The 22,724-nt window shown below is 36.3% G+C and overlaps 1 protein-coding gene across 2 annotated transcripts in view; it reads left to right on the top strand.

Annotated features, from left to right (window-relative positions):
- The window catches only part of LOC106051751 (ETS-related transcription factor Elf-1-like), a 121,743-nt gene that overhangs the window by 34,578 nt on the left and 64,441 nt on the right, over nt 1-22,724 (top strand). For both annotated transcript variants that reach the window (XM_056043037.1, XM_056043038.1), the window contains exons 2-3: nt 1,897-2,040; nt 15,617-15,642. In XM_056043037.1, coding sequence (XP_055899012.1) covers nt 2,004-2,040; nt 15,617-15,642 — 63 coding nt within the window. In that variant the 5' untranslated portion in view covers nt 1,897-2,003. The remainder of the gene's footprint in view (nt 1-1,896; nt 2,041-15,616; nt 15,643-22,724) is intronic.

Raw genomic sequence — 22,724 nt, 5'->3', positions numbered from 1 at the left:
CAAGTAAACAAACTATAAAAAAAGGTTAAAAAAAAATTATATAAGGGTAAAAGTACAGTAAAGTACCCCTTACAAATCTTGTGATCTATAGGGCAGATGATGTTAAGATCATCTGTTTATTTGGCCACCGGTTAATAAGCAGGGTGTCATGTGGCCAGCACAACGACCATCCGCCTTTACTTTCCCCATCTAAAGTCGGGTACTCATTAGAGTTGGGTGGACACTGGGGCGCTCTAAAAATACCGAAATTCAAAATCACAGTCTTCGCCGAGATTCGAACCCAGGACCCCAGGTTCGGAAGCCAAGAGCTTAACGACTAAGCCATCGCGCCCCCTTATATAAGGGTAGTACATTTACAGTAATATATCTCATTATTATAAGATGTATTTCCCTTTACTATATTAAACAAATTTAATTAATTAAGATAATTAATTGGTAAATTGTTTGATTGGTTCATATTTTTGTTCGGGACGATGGATTATTGGGTCACAGGAAGAAATAACGTGTAGAAAATATGTACCAAGTCAGTCTAGAGAGAGTGGTCTAAACAGTTCGTTGTCTTCTAGTTTTTTGTTGTTTTACCAAATCTTTACGTTTCTTCAGAACTAAAAGAGCATTCAGTCTTAGCAGGTCGGCAGTGGATGGCGGGAGGGAAGGTTTGAACTTGGGACCATCATGGCGGTAGTCCTAAGCTCATAAACTCACGACCAGGCAGTTCTTCTTTACCGTCAGCCACATCACCGAGTAGGTGTGAATGAACCCCATTGAAACATGATTCTTTTCATGCCGCGACACTTGGACAGAATGACGTCAATTGCTATGACGTGTGTTAACTCTTGATAACTTATTTAAATATACATCAATGGGTTTTTACGTCCTCCTAGGGCTGGTAGGGGCTAAGAGAGTGTGAGACGTGATGCTACTTTCATGTCCTCCTAGGGCTGGTAGGCGCTTAGTGTAAGACGTGATGCTACTTTCATGTCCTCCTAGGGCTGGTAGGGGCTTAGTGTAAGACGTGATGCTACTTTCATGTCCTCCTAGGGCTGGTAGGGGCTTAGTGTAAGACGTGATGCTACTTTCATGTCCTCCTAGGGCTGGTAGGGGCTTAGAGAGTGTAAGACGTGATGTTACTTTCATGTCCTCCTAGGGCTGGTAGGGGCTTAGTGTAAGACGTGATGCTACTTTCATGTCCTCCTAGGGCTGGTAGGGGCTTAGAGAGTGTAAGACGTGATGTTACTTTCATGTCCTCCTAGGGCTGGTAGGGGCTTAGTGTAAGACGTGATGCTACTTTCATGTCCTCCTAGGGCTGGTAGGGGCTTAGAGAGTGTAAGACGTGATGCTACTTTCATGTCCTCCTAGGGCTGGTAGGGGCTTAGAGAGTGTAAGACGTGATGCTACTTTCATGTCCTCCTAGGGCTGGTAGGGGCTTAGAGAGTGTAAAGACGTGATGCAACTTTCATGTCCTCCTAGGGCTGGTAGGGGCTTAGGAGTGTAAAAACGTGATGCAACTTTCATGTCCTCCTAGGGCTGGTAGGGGCTTAGAGAGTGTAAAGACGTGATGCAACTTTCATGTCCTCCTAAGGCTGTTAGGCGCTTAGAGAGTGTAAAGACGTGATTCTTCTTTCATTTTACTTAAAGCAGACAGAGCGAAATACAAAACACGACGATGTGAAGCGAGTGATGAAACAATAACAAACAAAGCTATTTACAATCAGGGCCGGATTTAAGTGGGTTTGGAGGATTTCTTTTCTTTGGAGGCCAGAGCGATCATTTGAGGACATTTATGGAAATAATTAATGCTAGAGCAATAACGTATTGATTTAATCTCATTTTCTTATTTCTTTTGTTTTTTATTTAGTGTGCATATTTTTTAAAATTGTCTTTTTTTTTTTGAAGGCCTCTTTGAGAGTGAAGACCTAGCCAGCTGCAAGATCAAGATTTCAATCTCCATCTATCCAACAATTGGATCACAGTGAACATCTGCATACATAGACCTCATTACAATGTCGTATCTGGATATTCCGGATTTTCTCACTCTCAGTAAGTTCCTATTTGTTTTACAAGTGTCTCTTACGAATAGTAACTGTTACGTTATATACAACTTGATATTCAGCAACCCATAACCAGCCTGTTATTAATAGCAATACCATTAGATGATGCAGTGTATCTGTTTTATTTTAGTCTATCCCACTCAACTAGTGACATTAAAAGAATTCTAACAACAAGTGTATTTTAAAATTAGAATTATTAGCAGTTCAGGAAACAAAAAAATCCACGCCAGCATTGTCGACCGGCAGTCACGATGCTTGACAGGTCTCTGACGTCATATCCCTGATTACGCCATCTTGTTTGCGCACCACTCTGTACCCTATGACTGCACGAGGTGTTCAGCAAGAGACCCAATGTATTAATAGACAAAGTTACCTCGTTCTGAAGTTAGAATTTGTTAAACACAGAGGTCATTGGGTTTTTTTTTTGTTTATTGTCTTAATGGAAATACGATGTGGAATCGTAGTTATTATTTGTATGGTAACGTCGTGACGAAAGTGAAAAGAGATTCTAGCTAGCAATGGATTCTCGTTTCTATTGAAATGAAATATTTTCACCAGTGAAGAGCCCATGGAAATGAACCATTAAGAACAGAAAATATTACATTGATTTATTGACGGTTTGGTCCAACTTCAATAGTACAAGCAGAAATATAAAAATTACTGTGTTTCATTTGTAACGAAGCTTATTAATGAGAATCTATTTATTTTTCTGAAAGCTAAATAACTGCAACTTTATTTTGATATTCAACATCTGAGCTATGAGATCAATTAGCGTGTTAACATATCGGAGTATATAAATGATGACGATCTTAAAGTCGAGTCTATCATTTGCAAACTAACTGATAGTACTACAATACGAGATGGATATCAGAAAAATGATAAAATTTGTTGGAAAAGTTGAAAACTATTAGTGATGTTTGTACAGATGGTACAGGAAGCTTGCCAGTATGACTCTAGATTTCAACCTCTGCTACTGAATGAGTGCCAAACGTCATAGAGGGCACGAAATCAATAAATATTAAATATTACTAACTTGAAGACACAGTCACTAGAATGACAAGAAGGAAAGAAAAACTTTATCCAGGGACCAACAAACATGTCTCTCAAGTTGTCTGGAAGTAATCCGGTCCTTTAGAATAAAACAAACTGACAAACAATTGACAAACAAACTGTCAGGAAAATACTATTTCCATGTTGCCAAATGTATCAAATGAGAAAAATGACATTGAACCTGATAAAGAAAACAAAAGATAATTTGTGAAAGAACATTTGTGAGTGCTTGCGGAAGAACTTTCATCCTACTTTCCAAATCTAACACAGCTTGCCAGAAGTCCATTCACAGTCAAAGTTGAAGATGTTCCGCAGACAAAGTTTATTGAACTCATTAATAGAGATGTAGCCAAAAATGATTTCATTTAAATGTCAATAACACAAATCTAGATTTGGTGTTTGCATCCACTTTGTCTGTATTGCACTCTCATCTTTCATTTTCAATAATATATTTTGGGGGTAACTTGGGTTTACCAGCCGGTAAGTTCTCATGTATAGCTAAATACAGAAGAAGACTTGATGCAGAAGATGACATTCTTTGTGATCTTACAAAGACCTTCCCAAGAATTCCTCCTCTGGTGGAACAGAAAGAATGTCAAACTGCCACAACAATTGTAACAATGTAGTTTACTATTACCCTGATCACTGTCTATACTCCTCCATACTTTTGAAACTGTCACATGCGTATGGAGCATTACTATAGTGGATACCTAATACACGAGTTAATTAAATGCACGCCATAAAATTGTATTTATTTGGAATTGAATTATATGAAGAAATATATTTCAAGACTAGACGGCAATGACATATTGATTTGTAATTAAACATACAATTTGGGCAATACATTCTTATTTGCGTTACGTTGTATACCAGTAGCAAAAGCACAGTTACCTAGGCATATAAGAACGAAAATAATTTTACTGTTCGGGGTCGCCGCAAAGTTGGGAATAGTAAAAGGGGTCGCCACGCTAAAAAGGCTGAGGACCGCTGTTAGACCATTATATTTAGGTAGACACTTTAAAATAGTATAGATGACATTTACAAAAAGACGGGGAGGGATAAGGACATTGGCCAGTGCTCTTGACCAGCCTGGAATGTCCGTCTGATCATGAAGTGTTCCGCTAAACGACAACTCCACTCGAGAACTATTCTAGGTACACGAGTGCAGGCGTGTGCTGCAAGAGCTATACGTCAACAAATATAGACTAGGTGTGGTACCCGTCCAGTCCATCATCTCCAGGCAATGATGGCCAGCAATAAGCCGTCATTTCTGTCTAACTCTTCAAACTGTCTGGCAAATCCTGCGCGGATGTTAAAATCTAGGCCAGGGTCATTTCGTGATATCCGGAAACTCTTAAATCATGTCGCCGTGACCGAAATTATGAAAATTAGAAACAATTGTTGTATCTAGAATCCTTAATGCGCTGTTTGACCATGGTAAAGATTTGATTTATTCTCTGACTTTATGGACTATTCAAAAAAATGTTAAAGGATTTTTTTTAATTCAACATGATTTTCTGGATTCCATCTTAGCCTAGTTCTTTAAAATCATGAGGAGTTTCACTTAAAAGTTTACGTTAAGTCGAAATAACAAGAGTAGACACAGAGTTATATGACTAAGGACGGGGCCAATAGGTTAATTTCTTTAATCATTTAAAAAAACAAAACTTTTGATACATGGCTTACGCATTTTGACATTTCTACATTGTTACAGATCTTCTAACTTTAATACAGTCACAACGTGTCTCTAGACTAATGGCTCACTCCAAGTGTCGTCTGTGTCCTTCTTAAACGTAACTCTTTAGAAAGCAACAAGGACCTAGGTACCAATGTACACACGAAAATTATTTTACCTTCCTTTACATCACACACTCTCAACAGACCTCTCTCCATACTTACACACTTTCGGTCTTCTCTCTTTAATTCTAACTGACAAACACAAGTCAAATTAGATTCTAGATACACACACACTCTGACCTATACGAGTCAAATTAGATTCTAGATACACACACACTCTGACCTATACGAGTCAAATTAGATTCTAGATACACACACACTCTGACCTATACGAGTCAAATTAGATTCTAGATACACACACACTCTGACCTATACGAGTCAAATTAGATTCTAGATACACACACACTCTGACCTATACGAGTCAAATTAGATTCTAGATACACACACACTCTGACCTATACGAGTCAAATTAGATTCTAGATACACACAAACGCTTGAATCATTCACATACATAAAGTGCTTTAATTCCGAGATGTTTTTTTTCTACAGTCATAAGCTAAGCATTAACCCAAGGCTGATATGTCTGAAGGCTAAATAAATATATAAATATCAAAGCAAAGTTGTATGAATTCACACATAGTGGCAATTTCTTTAAAGGCTTTTACTAACCCACGATAGAAAGACAGTTCGGGTGGTTTAAAATGGACTAACGTTAATAGTTATGCCTTTTTCTAGCCAATCTTCTTGTCCATTCAGAACGCAGGATACAAATGGCATCTCTGTATTATATTGATGTAGAGTATTATAGAGTTACAGTTGCAGGGCCACCGAAAGGGCCGCATGGATGTCACTAGGACACGTATTAAATTGTTAAACGTTTTTTTTTATATTCTCTTATAAAAGGGGCCATTTTCATTTTACAGTGTTACTGGTATGCTCCATTCTTTTAGGGTCTACACACTTAGCGATTAAAACAGGAATAAAAAAGGCCTATATTTCTTATAAAAAAATATAGTGCATGTGTACAGTTATCGATACATTATCAAACTTAACATAAAGATTTCGAAGAAAGGTACACCTAGAATTGGATGCCCATATACAATGCGTGGGCCGGATTGTATAGAAAGGCCCGGGCCGAGTGGACATCTAGTCCACCCCAGCTGCAATATCCAATTGCATACACTCTCACTCACACACGAACATTCGAAATCAAACGATAGTCCGATAGTAATAAGATTTCTTATTTTTAATGTTTTCAATAAACTACTTTGATTCAGAGTTGATTTTCAAGTGGCGAAAGTAACCAATGGAATCGATCGAATTTCTCGCTGAAAATCATAAGCGCGTCAAGTTTTATGTATTTTTTGACTTTTGTCTGATTCCCCTCTTGAAGTGTCCTCCACTTGATGAACGAGATAACGTGGACGCTTGACTAGAAGGGCCCCCCATCAAGCGTCTCTTATCAAAGTTTGCCATGACTCCTCTTGGGAGAACCACAGATAGAAGTAGAACGCGATATCACTGACGTTTTCAATGGTCGAACAGTGCAAGTGTTCTGTCTTGTTATTTCTTTCTAATCATGTCGATTGCCATTGTAAGCTTTTGTCTGTGACATTTTGAGACCTTCTTGAAGACATTCTGAGACTTGGTCGATGACATGCCATTGTTTTGTCTATAACACCCTGCAATTTTTAAAATATTTTGATATTTTCTTGATGGCATTTTGAGTTAATTGTGATGACATTTTGAGGCAATGGTGATGACATTTTGAGGCAAAGGTGATGACATTTTGAGGCAATTGTGATGACATTTTGAGTTAATTGTGATGACATTTTGAGACAATGGTGATGACATTTTGAGGCAATGGTGATGACACTTTGAGGCAATGGTGATGACATTTTGAGGCTATGGTGATGACATTTTGAGGCAATTGTGATGACATTTTGAGTTAATTGTGATGACATTTTGAGACAATGGTGATGACATTTTGAGGCAATGGTGATGACATTTTGAGGCAATGGTGATGACATTTTGAGGCAATGGTGATGACATTTTGAGGCAATGGTGATGACATTTTGAGGTAATGGTGATGACATTTTGAGTTACTTGTGATGACATTTTGAGGCAATGGTGATGACATTTTGAGGCAATGGTGATGACATTTTGAGGCAATGGTGATGACATTTTGAGGCAATGGTGATGACATTTTGAGGTAATGGTGATGACATTTTGAGTTACTTGTGATGACATTTTGAGGCAATGGTGATGACATTTTGAGGCAATGGTGATGACATTTTGAGGCAATGGTGATGACATTTTGAGGCAATGGTGATGACATTTTGAGGTAATGGTGATGACATTTTTAGGTAATGGTGATGACATTTTGAGGCAATGGTGATGACATTTTGAGGCAATGGTGATGACATTTTGAGGTAATTGTAATGACATTTTGAGGCAATGGTGATGACATTTTGAGCCTTTGTTGATGAAGTGCTGTTATTTTGTAGTTGGTAATCTAAGATTTTGTCAATGTCATGATGATGTGGTGATTAGTTGATAACATCAGATGTTCTGTCAATGACATTCTGCTGTGATGTTTTGTCAATGACATTCTGCTGTGATGGTTTGCTAATGACATTCTGCTGTGATGTTTTGTCAATGACATTCTGCTGTGATGTTTTGCCAATGACATTCGGGTGTGATGTTGTTTATAAATCCCTTTCGGTTTTGTCGAAGACATTCTGATCTGATATTTTGTCAATGACATTATTAGACACGAGCAAATTGTATTTAATTTCAATTTCTTTTTCTCTTTCTCTTTCTCATTCTCTTTTTCTCTCTTTTTCTTTCTCTCTTTCTAGCTCTCTTTTGCTCTTCGTCTCTCTTGTTTTACTATGAATTGAAGGTTGATCCATTTCACGATTCATGACTATAAAATATCCCACAAAATTTTCTGCAGTGTATTCAAACTTTTGAATCAACTCTCTAGCTCTGAGTCCTGTACACAACGATAAACTACGACATTGAACTTCTGAGGTTGCATACAAATACAAAAATACAAAACACTTTTTCTGGAGATGCTAATGCTAAAGGATATTCACCATAATATGCTAACCTTTTTTTAGTTGAACTAGATTGCACAGCGCTAAAAAGAAAGTGCACAAACGTGATTATGTGGTTTAAAATGTTCTACTTATTAGAATTCATCAATATTTCCATATTCTGTAAACAGCATACACCAGAAAACTGACCAATTATGGATTTTCCTCCATTTTGTTAAAAAAACAACTCGAATATACATATCCTCCCCCTTAAAAGCTAGGCATCTGTTTGTCATTTTACTGTCATAAAAAAAAGTAAACTGCATGATGCATTATCTTAATCTAAATCTAATATCTGCTAACTTTCAACTATAGTGACAAAGAATCTTCAAGACAGAAAGTTTTCACATTTCAGTAATAGGTCAGATTTGTCGTTGTTCATTGAAGTAAAGTTCCCCTTTCAGACCTTGAGATCTACAAGGCAGCTTATGTAAAGGTCTACTTTTTCTGTGGCCAACAGATAACAAGAGAGTCATGTGGCCAGCACAACGACCAACCGCTCTTATTTTCCCTAACTAATATCAGGTACCCATTAGAGCTGGGTGGGCTTAGAGGCACCCAGAAGATAATGAAATTAAAAATCCCAGTCTTCACAAAGCTTGGAACCCGGGACCCTCCGATTCGGAAGCCAATTGCTTTACCACTCAGCCACCGCGCGTCCTGTAGTTTAGTGCACACAATATATTTTAATGCAAAACTCTACAACACGTTTTGAGAGTTGGTTAACCAAAGATTAAAAGTCTCAATCAATAGTCACGTTATCGTTGTCAACCTGTCTAGTTTCACAGAAAGTTAGATTAAGTTTCAAATGATATCGTAGTTTGACTCATTTCTTCTAAAAGACTTGAAGAAACTTGCAAAAGCCATAATGACACTGTCACGTATTAATATCAAAGGGTATTAAAAAGCATGCCCACAAGGCTCAGACGTAGGAATAGAGAGAGTGTTTTGCAGCTACCCTGTCTCAACTCGGGTGGAAAGGATAGCCTTCCCATTGCACAATGCGGAGTTGCAAGCCAGCGTTCACGACCCTGCTAAAATCCAGGCGCCGTTCCTCAAGAGGCTGCTTCATCAAAGGCAAGTCCTGCAAGGTTAGCTTGGTAAACTATGGGAAAGTGGCAGGAGGGTCCCGGTGTGCTCGGTCTTCCGCAAAGTATTCTAGTCCTTGCGTTCGGATTGTAAATAGTAGTGTTAAATATAGACATTAGATTGGGCCTCTTCCAGACGGAAAGCTTTGTTCAACCAGGCGCACATGCTTACAGTTTCGGCACAACTATTTTGACAGTTAAACGGAGTTACCATCGACAGCAGATGAAGCCTTCGAGATATCAATAAAATAAGAAGTGAGATTTTATCAACTCATTTATAAGATATACACAACGACATTCAACAAAACGTTCTCGCCCCACTCTGTATTCATGTTTTGTGCATGATAGAACCCACTCTGTATTCATGCCTTGTGCATGATAGATCCTGGTTCAGGTAGACTATCCAAGATTGTATGAGCTTGTTATATGGTACTTTCATATAATGAAAGAAAAACTGTCGCAATGGAAGTGTAAACTCACTTCAAGAACACAGGACATCTTTTAGAACATGTTCATAACATCTTGAGGACATCTTTTAGAACATCTTCATAACATCTTGAGGACATCTTTTAGAACATGTTCATAACATCTTGAGGACATCTTTTAGAACATGTTCATAACATCTTGAGGACATCTTTTAGAACATCTTCATAACATCTTGAGGACATCTATCTTTTCTTAAAGACACCTTTAGAACATCATAAGCACATCTTAAAAACATCTTGAGAATATAAAGAGAACATGTTCAGGACATCTCCCGAAGATGTAAGGGACATCTTAAGGACCTTACTTTGATTCAGATTTATGTGTTACATGTTGGCCCATTCGTTGACCATATGCCTGACTTATTTAAGGCGTAACGGTATAAACTAACCTACCAAATTAAATCCTCTATACTTAACATGCTTCATGTGGGCACGATGCCACGGAGGCGCCAACAAGGGCGTTTCTATTGCAGTGACTTTCTGAGTGGGATCAACGCCCCTCTTGGCTAGTATGGGTGTATGAGTGACGTTACGTTAGTCGTGTGTGTCGCAATGGAAGTGTGTCTGTGGATGAAAGGATTAACTGTTGTGTGTCTGTGGATTAAAGAATCAACTGTTGTGCTAAGGAAGTGTGTCTGTAGATTAAAGGATTAACTGTTGTGTTATGGAAGTGTGTCTGTGGATTAAAGGATTAACTGTTGTGTTATGGAAGTGTGTCTGTGGATTAAAGGATAAACTTTCGTGTTATGGAAGTGTGTCTGTGGATTAAAGGATTAAATGTTGTGATATGAAAGTGTGTCTGTGGATTAAAGGATAAACTTTTGTGTTATAGAAGTGTGTCTGTGGATTAAATGATAAATTGTTATGTTATGGAAGTGCGTCTCTGGATTAAAGGATTAAGTGTTGTGTTATGGAAGTGTGTCTGTGCATTAAAGGATTAAGTGTAGTGTTATGGAAGTGTGTCTGTGCATTAAAGGATTAACTGTTGTGTTATGGAAGTGTGTCTGTGGATTAAGGATTAAGTGTTGTGTTATGGAAGTGTGTCTGTGGATTAAAGGATTAACTGTTGTGTTATGGAAGTGTGTCTGTGGATTAAAGGATTAACTGTTGTGTTATGGAAGTGTGTCTGTGGATTAAAGGATTAACTGTTGTGTTATGGAAGTGTGTCTGTGGATTAAATGATTAAGTGTAGTGTTATGGAAGTGTGTCTGTGGATTAAAGGATTAACTGTTGTGTTATGGAAGTGTGTCTGTGGATTAAAGGATTAAATGTTGTGTTATGGAAGTGTGTCTGTGGATTAAAGGATTAACTGTTGTGTTATGGAAGTGTGTCTGTGGATTAAAGGATTAACTGTTGTGTTATGGAAGTGTGTCTGTGGATTAAATGATTAAGTGTAGTGTTATGGAAGTGTGTCTGTGGATTAAAGGATTAAATGTTGTGTTATGGAAGTGTGTCTGTGGATTAAAGGATTAACTGTTGTGTTATGGAAGTGTGTCTGTGGATTAAAGGATTAACTGTTGTGTTATGGAAGTGTGTCTGTGGATTAAATGATTAAGTGTAGTGTTATGGAAGTGTGTCTGTGGATTAAAGGATTAACTGTTGTGTTATGGAAGTGTGTCTGTGGATTAAAGGATTAAATGTTGTGTTATGGAAGTGTGTCTGTGGATTAAAGGATTAACTGTTGTGTTTTAGAAAAGGATGGGGACTATGCTATAGAAGGAAAGGGCGGACAGAGAGAGAAGCAGAAAGGGTAAGAAAAAATGAGAGATCAAAAGTGAGAGATAACGTGAGTAAGAGAGAGTGAGAAAGAGAAAGTAAGATGAATAGAGAAATAGAGAAAGATAGATTGAAGACAGATTTATTGAGATTAAAAAATATTGCAAAAAAAAAATGCACACTTTTATTAGGGTCCAATAAAAAAGGACAAAAAAAATGTATAGGTAATGACAAGAAATCGAAGTATGAAATACCCGAGCAATATTTCAAAGTGTTCATTTCCACTGCAGGGCTCCACACTTTTAAAAAAGTATCTAATAGTGGCTATTGCAATGTGTTCAATTAAACATCGTTTCGAAAAGTATAGGGGTTTCTATTTACTTCATTTACTATCAAATCTGTATGTGAAAAAATAAATTTACAATTAACTTTGTCATCTATCTATCTATCTATCTATCTATCTATCTATCTATCTATCTATCTATCTATCTATCTATCTATCTATCTATCTATTTATCTATCAATCTATCTATCTATCAATCTATCTATCTATCTATCTATCTATCTATATATATATATATATATATATATATATATATATATATATATATATATATATATATATATATATATATATATATATATATATATATATATATATATATATATATATATATATATATATATATATATATATATATATATATATATATATATATATATATATATATATATATATATTATATATATATATATATATATATATATATATATATAAATATAAATATATATATATATATCTTTCTATTTATCTTAGTATATCTATCTTAGTATCGATCAATCTGAGTATCCATCTATCTTAATATCTATTCTAGTATCTATCTATCTATCTATCTATCTATCTATCTATCTATCTATCTATCTAGGTTGTTAACAATCTATAAAAGGTTACTTTGGTCTAATGAAAATTGGATAATATTTACTTCAACTTAATGTATTGATCCATATTGCTATAAAGTGAAGATTGGTCTATATTGCTATAGAGTGAAGATTGGTCTATATTGCTATAAAGTGAAGATTGGTCTATATTGCTATAAAGTGAAGATTGGTCTATATTGCTATAGAGTGAAGATTGGTCTATATTGCTATAAAGTGAAGATTGGTCTATATTGCTATAAAGTGAAGATTGGTCTATATTGCTATATAGTGAAGATTGGTTTATATTGCTATAAAGTGAAGATTGGTCTATATTGCTATAAAGTGAAGATTGGTCTATATTGCGCAACGAGCTATATTTCTTTTGAGAGTAAACTTTAGTAAATTGTATACAATGGTCTATAATCTACATTATTCCAAGAGAAATGTTCTCCCATTCCATGTCAACATGAGTAGGAAGTACTTGTGTAGGCTTATTCTGATAGCTTTACACACGCACACACACACAAACACGCACACACACAAACAGACAAATGAATTTTTACATTTGTCAATAGTTGTCTATGTGTCAGGACACTTCAGTAAGTACTGACAACTGGCGAAACCCGAACCAGAGCAGAACAAATGACAGTTCCATTTTACTAGTGACGATATTGTTGTGATAGTAGATTGATGTTAGCTCTAGTTTTACAAAGCTTATATCAACTCACTCTGCTTGTCTGTCTGTTGGTCTGTATGATAAAAAGTTTGAACATACTTTTTTCCCATTCTCTGGTCAGGTTAAAACTTTGCACAATAATTCATTGAACCTGACAAGACATGAATTAATCCAAAAAATTAACCAATTAATTAATGTTGGTGATTAGTTGGGAAAATGCTACTTAATGAGAGACTTGGATGTATATATGGATTTTTACCCACTTTTCATTCTCGGATCCAGTTGAAATTTTGCAAACTTTTATTCCTAGTCGATGACAATACACGAATCGATCCAAAAATTAACCAATTAGTTCATCATTTAGTACTCATTAATTAATAGTGTATTATAGAGCAGAAAGGGAGCTAATCTATGTCATGTTCAGATAAATGGCAGTAATTAGCGGTACTTTCCCTTAAATAAGCTTTGGTTTTAAACAAAAAAAAAATATTTCTATTGCTTATTCTACATTACCAAATCGCTGTATTAAAGTGTTAATTGTCTTAAGTGAGCAAAGGCGGAGCGGTGACTTCTGTGACCTTATTTCGGTCTTGTTTTTACTTGTGCCCATGTTTTTCCGGCCTGGTGGCTTTAGGAATTTCCGGCACGCGTGTCACGATGGTCTAATTGGTAGAACCGTTCAATCAAAAAGCTGACGGTGCCAACATCACGAATTTGAGACCTAATCTGAGCTAAAAAAAACAACAACAACTGTTTTTTAAATATTCTATTCTATTGTAAGCTGTATTATTGAGGTATTGTATTAAAAAAAGTATTTTAAATGTTATTCTTGTTTAAGCATAAATTCAATTCAAAATTAAGATATGTCAAAACATATACCATAGATATATAAATCAAATCCTGAAAAACGAATGTTCAATCCGAGTATCTCTATAATATATATTTGTTTATAAAAGGAATCTACTCGGAACATTGACCGGATATTGCTCATTATGCTAAGTTTTCGCAGAAATTACCGGCAAAACCTAAACCTGTTTTAATGTGACCTTGATTTAATGTGACCATGTTTTGAGGTCAATTGAAAACATGTGAAATTCGCCATGGCGATCATGGCCAGAACATGTTTTAGTCAATGGTCCAATGTCAGACATCCAAACCCTAACACTCGTGTCCAGAACATGTTTTAGTCAATGGACCAATGTCAGACATCCAAACCCTAACACTCGTGTCCAGAACATGTTTTAGTCAATGGTCCAATGTCAGACATCCAAACCCTAACACTCGTGTCCAGAACATGTTTTAGTCAATGGTCCAATGTCAGACATCCAAACCCTAACACTCGTGTCCAGAACATGTTTTAGTCAATGGACCAATGTCAGACATCCTAACCCTAACACTCGTGTCCAGAACATGTTTCAGTCAATGGTCTAAAGTCAGACATCCCAACCCTAACACTCGTGTCCAGAACATGTTTCAGTCAATGGTCTAAAGTCAGACATCCCAACCCTAACACTCGTGTCCAGAACATGTTTCAGTCAATGGTCTAAAGTCAGACATCCCAACCCTAACACTCGTGTCCAGAACATGTTTTAGTCAATGGTCCAATGTCAGACATCCCAACCCCAACCTCAAACCAATAGTGCAAATTACGTCGCTAAACGTTTGAACGTTTGGAGACACTTGTCTCGTGTAGTCAAGAGCTTGTTCACGTCTCACAAGTGTTCGACGAATGACATTATTTGAAGTCGATAAACTCACGCAACACTTTCCTTTCTCATTGACAACAGTAAATTCATAGCATGTCACATGACCTTTACCTTACCCCTATTGTCATAAGTAAGTGGATAGCATGTCACATGACCTTTACCTTAACCCTATTGTCATAAGTAATTGGATAGCTTGTCACTTGACCTTTACCTTAACCCTATTGTCATAAGTAACTAGATAGCATGTCACATGACCTTTACCTTAACCCTATTGTCATACGTTACTGGATAGCTTGTCACATGACCTTTACCTTAACCCCATTGTCATACGTTACTGGATAGTATGTCACATGACCTTTACCTTACCACTATTGTCATAAGTAACTGGATAGCATGTCACATGACCTTTACCTTAACCCTATTGTCATAAGTAACTAGATAGCATGTCACATGACCTTTACCTTACCTCTATTGTCATAAGTAATTGGATAGCATGTCACATGACATTTACCTTACCCCTATTGTCATAAGTAACTGGATAGCATGTCACATGACCTTTACCTTAACCCTATTGTCATAAGTAACTAGATAGCATGTCACATGACCTTTACCTTAACCCTATTGTCATACGTTACTGGATAGCTTGTCACATGACCTTTACCTTAACCCCAATGTCATACGTTACTGGATAGTCACATGACCTTTACCTTACCCCCATTTTCATAAGTAGCCTGATGTACATAATAAAAAAAATTCCCTTTTCAGACCTTGCGATGATGTCAAGTTAATATGTTTCTGTGGCCCACGGTTACCGAGAGTGTAATGTGGCCAGCACAACGACCTTTACTTTCCCCAACGAATGTTCTTTTGCGTTATGTATCTGATTCTTATGAAGAATAGCACAGATGAAATATTGAATCATGGAGAGTTAGGTCTAGGGTTAGGGTTAGGTCTAGAGTTAGGTCTAGGGTTAGGGTTAGGTCTAGGTCTAGAGCTAGGTCTAGGGTTAGTTTAATACTTTCATGGAAATGCGCATACAAACTTTGAAAATACTGAAACTATTAAAAAATCTTAAATTTTTTTTTCAGAGTATCTGTCTGACATGAATCTAAGGGTAAGTACTGTGTACTAACTAAATGTTAATAATTCCGGTTGTTGTACCAATCTAGCTGTAAGTGTATCTTCACTTCCATGATTCTTGACTTGGACTCGGTGTAAAATAAATTTTGATATAGTTTTAGGGTTAGGGAAAAAAAGTCAAAGTTTCTTGGAAAATGAGATTTAAATTTCTTGGCAGATAAAAATTTAGTGGCTTAGACTTTACAAAGAAATAACTCTATGGCTCTATTGTAATTTCATTTATTAAAATTCCTAACGATCTGACGAAAACATTTTTTTTTTCTTTTGGTTTTGAAATCTGAACGTGTAAAGCTCAGGGAAGAGTGACAGAATAATATAATAGAATCTAAATCTAAATATAGAATACAACTCAAATCACGAAATAGGAGATCGATAACTAAAGAAATAATGTAAACGATAAATAAAAGAAAAGTATGACAACAGTTTATATCATTTTCTTTCATTTTATAAGCCTGCACTTCAAAAGTAAAACAAAATAAAAATAGAATATATTCACCAAGTGATCAAAGTCAAAGACTGCAATGTTTACACTAAGTTTGCAGAGAGACAATATGCCAATGATTCTAAAATTATTTGGTATCTCGGTTCAGGTATACAGTTCTCAATACTTATCTCAATACTTATCTCAATACTTATCTCAATACTTATCTCAATACTTATCTCAATACTTATCTAACACAATGAACATTGACTATTTATTTGCACTGCACATAACTACGAAACTCTTAAAAGGCCAATATTTCCCTATAACATAATATCACGCTGACCTCTCGACCTCCGATTTGAGGGTCTCTAGCTTGACTCCTTGAGCAAGACGGGAAGTTTGACTCATTAACTCATTCTTTTTTTTAAATAGAAATAACCATTTGTCTCAACATCTGTTTGGAGGTGAGTTGTGTGTGTGTATGTGTGCAAGTGTGTAGTGGTTAAATAAGAACTTTGTTCATCTCTTGGTCACAGAAAAGTGAACTTCACCTCAAATGCCCAACTTGAGACGAGTTGCCCCTATCGCCCCCAACCTTCTGAGACTCGCTGATCAAATCCAAAAATTGCGGTCTAAACCAAACACCATGAATCTTGTACCCGATTACTTACCAACTTTAGCCTTAAAGATTCCATCGAAGTTGATTTTGGCACCCGATCAATACAATGTTTGGTTTGATATCTCTTGCGTGTGTGTGTGTGTTTTGGTGTCTGGCATGGAGTAGGACAGAGTTGACTATTGCTCTTTTTATCACTCCACAGTCTGTAGATATGATAATAATGCTATATGTAATAATTTTTAAGAGTTATGATCATATGATCTCTTCTCTTTGAGTAAATACTTGACAATGTAGTCCAGCAATATTCAGATCGTTTTCACCTTTTTCAATTTGATTAATAAAAGTATTTACCCTCAGGTCGAAATAATAACTCCACAGCAACAAGGGAGCCACAAATGTTGATTGTGTAAAAGAGAGGTTGCTATTGATTAATAGATTGAGGCTCTATTCATAATTTAAAAGACTTATAGTTTTAGAACCTCAGATACTTCCTAGAAACAGATCGATATTCAGCAACCTTGACCTAAAAGAAAAAAGTGAATAAAACTATAGCGAAACAGCACTGACCTAGATATTAAAAACTAAATAGGAAAAAAGGAGAGCTCTAAAATATTTGTAAAGATGAAAAAGAAGAATGTGATATCAATTTCGTTTCACCCATCTAAATCTTTCTTTCTTTTTTTTTTTCTCTTCACAAAAAACAATGTCGTGGGTTAAGTTATGCTCTTTTAAAAAGTAAACAATATATACTGGACCTGGTCAGTTGTTGAAATCTGGTATTTTTTGTCAATGAAATTTTTTCCTGGTGACATAATGTACAATTATCTTACTTTGCTTATTTTAGAAAAAAAAACAATAACACTTTATTACACAGTAATCAATAACACGTTAAGATTATCAACATGACTATGTTTGAATTAGACTTGCTTTAGGTTCGTTAAATGTTTTTTGCTATTGGTTGCTATCATGATGTCGATTCTTATCTTTGTTCAAAAGCCCAAAATTCAAACGAAAATTATTGTCCAAATTTTTTAATTTATTGAACTTTTTTCAAAGCGCGTTCACAACTCAGTACCACAACTCACCTTACTGCCACACACAGCCACACATTATCACACACATCCAAAATATGAATTTATTTCAGAAAAAAACTACTAATACGCTATTCGGTTCAAAGGTAAATGTAAATAATCAACTTTAAAAACAAAAGCAAGAGACAAAATATTGTGAAATTCAAAAACCTATCTAGTTTTTGAGGTAAAAGAATGATTGACGGACTAACGAACAGACAGACAATGGTTGCTTTTCCCCTTGCGAGCAAGGCTAAAAAAACAAACAACAAAAAACAAACGGGCCACCTAGAAGTGTGTAAGGATTAGAAAGAAGTAGCTTTTTGGATCACTCCGGAAATAAATTACCTTGAAGAACTCTGTGCAAATAGTTTCCTCTTCAGTAAAGCTTTGTTTCCCGAGAGGACAAAATGTGTGGGAGTCGTTCAGAGTCTTTGACAATCTTTCTAAAGTTTGTTTGCACAGTAACCGCTAGGATTAACTGTCGATTGATGGAGTTGGGCTAGTTAGTAGTCGTCACTTTCCCAGAGAAATAGTGAGTTTTAGTTCTAGTACTTTTGGAGGCGCGGTGGCTGAGCGGTAAAGCGCTTGGCTTTCTAATAAGGGTCCCGGGATCAAATCCTGATGAAAACTGGGATTTTTAATGTAGCGATGTTTGGTCGCCTGACATTAGTTGTGGAAAGGTGAAGGTGGTCCCAGATAAGTACGACGTGGAAACGAGATATTGGTCTTCTATGCCCATAGGTTACGACGTCACAGGTCAATGTTAATGCTCTACCAGAAAAAAAAAATATATATAGTCGTTCTACGACTGAAGGAAGTCCAACATTTAAATTTTAAAACCTGTGTGTTTCAGTTTAAACATTCTTATTTCAACCTGTGTATATTTGTTTGTTTTTCCTTTGAGAATTACAATCTTGAAATCATTATCTTATTGAATCTAATTTGTGTTTGTGATTTATTTTGTCACTGAATAATGACGTGAAGGCTCATCACAAGTTTTAGATATGCATGAAGTCGACATTCTAAATTAGAAATCGTTCATGACAGACAAAACCTAATAAGACAAGGTTACAAAGAGAGTTTGTGTTATCACAGAGGTAGCCCCCACCACCACCAGATCCGCCAGTCGACAAAGAATATTCAAGCCCTGGACTTGTTTTGATTGCCTAAATCAATTAAATTTCATAGAATCATTTGGAGTTTGTTTTCACTTAAAATCAAAATTTTCGTATTATCGATAGTGAGATTTTTTTTACTTAATTAAATGAAATGTTTTTTGCCCAAAGGGAGAAATCAGCTTTTAAATCGCTTTTCTAGTTGTTGTTTTTTTTTAATCAAAACGTGACAGAACGACAGACACACAAAACTAATATCGGCTTTTCATTGTTTGGTAGACTTCTAATTAAAAAAAAAGATCATTTGAGGCTTCTTTAGGACAAGTATACCCCCCCCCCCGCCGCCACCTGTGGTAATGGAAGCCACGCCTCTGCGTGAACTACTGTGTTATGAATTCTGGAGCTGAAACAATGAATACCTCTGATGCTTTTGGAAATTTGTATTTATTTATTTATTTATTTTTGCTTTTGCATAGCGCGCTTTTGATAGACCAGTGTGGGGGGGGGGGGGGGGGGGGGGGGTCCGTGTTGCCTTTACAAAAGTAATTTTATTTTAAAGTATTGAATTGAGCTCTAGCACCTTGATAAGTGGCCTATCCTAAAGTCTAACCTCCCTTTAATTTTTTTTTTAAGTGGCTTATTTTTTTATTTTTTTAAACTTCTTTCATATTTAATTTAAAAATTAAACGGTTCGCTTTCCAAAAAAAAATAAATAAATAACCGTTACACTAGAACATTAAAAGATCTAAAGTGTCATGATCTCGTATTTTCAAGATCTTTTCTAGTTTTTTTGTGATCTCAACATGACGAACGGACAGATCACACCACAACTCTCCTCGCTTAAAAGTGACTCGCACTAAAATTTATGATCATTTGGCCTCTTCTTGTTTGAAAAAAACACACCAAAGCATATTTTATGTTTATTGGCTGGAGTTGGAACACACTTTGACCTCAACCCGGAAACTTGATAGGAAGGAATTGTCTTCTCTTGAGCTAAGTTTTAGGTCTTTTTTGCGACGTTTCCTGAGAAAAAAAAAATGTTTTTTGTTTGTTTGAAATGCACAAATATTGACAAGGTTTTGAGATTAAACAAAACAAAAATCGCAGGCTGTTTATTTTTTGTGTATTTAACGTTTCCTTTATTACTTCCTAATAGTGCGAAGATTTTTTCTATTTAGCGTTTGTCGTTTCCCGTTAAATTTGTAAATGTAGCCTTTTTAAAAATTTGTCCTCACTTTTACAATTTTAAAAGTGTCACACACACACACACAAAATAAAGTAAATTGTTTTCTCTGACACGAAGATGGTCAACCCTTGCTCTATCCTGTATGCGGGACACACCAAAACAAAAGCTAGATTTTTCAAGTTATCACTTTTATTGATGGAGATCTCCAATACATTTGCAAATACCCAAATAATCGAGACCAATCGTCAAAGAAGGCCTGAAAACTGACCTACAACGTCACCAACTGTGGGCAGTGGAGACCAATAGCTCGTTGCCACGTTGTACAGACATGAGAAGTCAGCTGCGACGTCGCGATCAGTGTTGTCTCATAAATAATGCAAGTTTGGCTTGTGCTGGTCACATTCTATATTTGAAAAAAGATTGTTCTAGGATTCTCGATATAAACATTGTGAAAATAAAAAAAGTGTGACCATGCTCAATTTCTGAGATCAAGACGGAGATTAAAGAACTAAAACGCTTGAAGCTTTTCCAGGATTTTTGCATACCAAATAAAACGCCTTAGCTTTTAGAGGTTGTAGGATACACATGATTTTGGTGCCAAGAGCTAAGCCCTTGACTTTCCATATTATTTTAAGAATTGGAAAAGGGCTGCTGTGGACTGTGCTATTCAGGCCAGTAGTTCAGGTTTCGTTCCCTCATCTGAGACAATAGCTCCGAGGTATTTGAAGCTGCTAACAGCTTTTCACCTCCAATACTGATGCCTCCTTTAAAGCCCTGTCGTCCATTGGTCATAATTTGGGTTTTTACGGAATTTATTTGCATGCCATATGCGCTCCCTGGTCATGGCCACATTTTTATATGCTTGTGAGTCTTGGGCGCTGACTGATGAGCTGGAGAGGAGGATCCTAGCAATAGAATTGAGATGCTACAAATTGATCCTAGGTATCACATTCAAAGACAGCAACACAAACCAAGATATTAGAGACAGGGTCACTGCAGTGATTGGACCCCATGATGAAATGCTTACTATCGTAAAAAAAGCAAGCTTAAAATCTATGGCCATATTACAAGATCTTCGGGGCTCGCAAAGACCTTCGTTCAGGGAACAGTACCAGGAAACAGAAGAAGAGGCAGACAGAGAAAGCGATGGGAGTACAACATCAAAGAATGGACGGGCCTGCCATAGAAAGAGGCTCTAATAAAGGCAAAAGACAGAGAGGAATGGAGAAAGACGGTCGCCGAGTCCAATAGACTAAGGGATAGGTAAAGAGCTTACCTGCAATTCTATAATCAACGTCACGTGTACTAGAAGACTTTCAGAAATCGAACTGTGTGTATGATACAGCTAGCCTCCCAGAGCACTAAATAGACATTTCCGTCGGGTGGTTGAGTGCCCTGCCATTGAGTGGTAGCAATACGAGGACAAAAGGTAAACACTTCAGTTACCTATCAACCAATAAAGTATTTTTAAAGAGCCCTTTATGTTTTGTTTTATCTTTATGAAGTTGCATTCAATGTAGAATGAGACTATTCAAATGACTCTCTTGCCTAGAGTTAAATCACTACGGAATAAGGCATAAGCCTATAGGCCTACATAATGTTTTATAGCCTTTTTAAAAAAAAAATATTTGTTCATTTTGTTTTAATTCTTTACGTTGAAGTCAACATTTGAGTATGTAACCAACGTGTCCAAGTTCAGTGCTAACAGCATGTTAATAGCAATGAAATAGAACGGTAGGAAAAATGTATACAATAGAGGGAGGCGGATTCAGAGGATGGCGAGTGGGGCAACCGCCCTAGATCCCGCGCCTTACCGAGGCCCCGCGATTTAGAGAATCTCTTGTCACACCGTCAGCCCATAGTAGAAATATTCACGAGGCTGCCTCTTCAATAGACAGATTGAAAAGACTAAAAAAAATGTATTGACGAGAAATTAAAGTTTCAGATTGTTTAGACTTAGCTTGAGAATGTAAACCTAAACTCTTGTTTCTATTTTATAATGCTGAAATGCAAATAAAACGTTTTCTGCAATTCTCTATGTCTATTTATATTTCTCTCGCTCTCTCTTTATCTTTATTATCTCTTTGTCTTTCTCTCTTTCTCTTTCTCTCTCAGACTCGTTCACCATTTTTCCCTTACTATGTCAATCATTCTATCCTTTTTCTCTCTCTCTCTTTCTCTTTATCATAATTCTCTTTCGCTCTCAGACTCTTTCTCTATTCTCATTTTCTTTGTCTCTCCTTCTCTCTATTCGTCGCTCTTCAATCTCTCTCTCTTTCCTTTTCTGTGTCTATTCTTCTTTCTTTCTCTCTCTCTCTCTCGCTCTTTGTCTCTCCCCTTCTCTCTCTTTCCTTTTTCTGTGTCTATTCTTCTTTCTTTTTCTCGCTCTCACTTTCTCTCTTATAAAAGAAAATAGCTACCTACGAGTTTCCTAGTGTTCCAATGTGTCCAGCGTGTTAATTACAGACTTAAATTCTGCTCAATAATTTTATTTTCAACCCTGATGAAGACATCGAGTTCCAACGTCTAGCCCAAGCAAGATCACTTATAGGAATGTGACCTAGTATAAGAAATAAGAAATGTGTCTTTATCTTTATGTCTTTCTTAGCATTTTGTTAGATCGTATTTCTACATTTGTA

This window comes from Biomphalaria glabrata, chromosome 10, assembly GCF_947242115.1.
Source record: "Biomphalaria glabrata chromosome 10, xgBioGlab47.1, whole genome shotgun sequence".
Classification (NCBI taxonomy): Eukaryota; Metazoa; Mollusca; class Gastropoda; family Planorbidae; genus Biomphalaria; species Biomphalaria glabrata.
The sequence above is the reverse complement of the archived record's forward strand: the minus strand, read 5'-3'. Positions and strand labels throughout refer to the sequence as shown.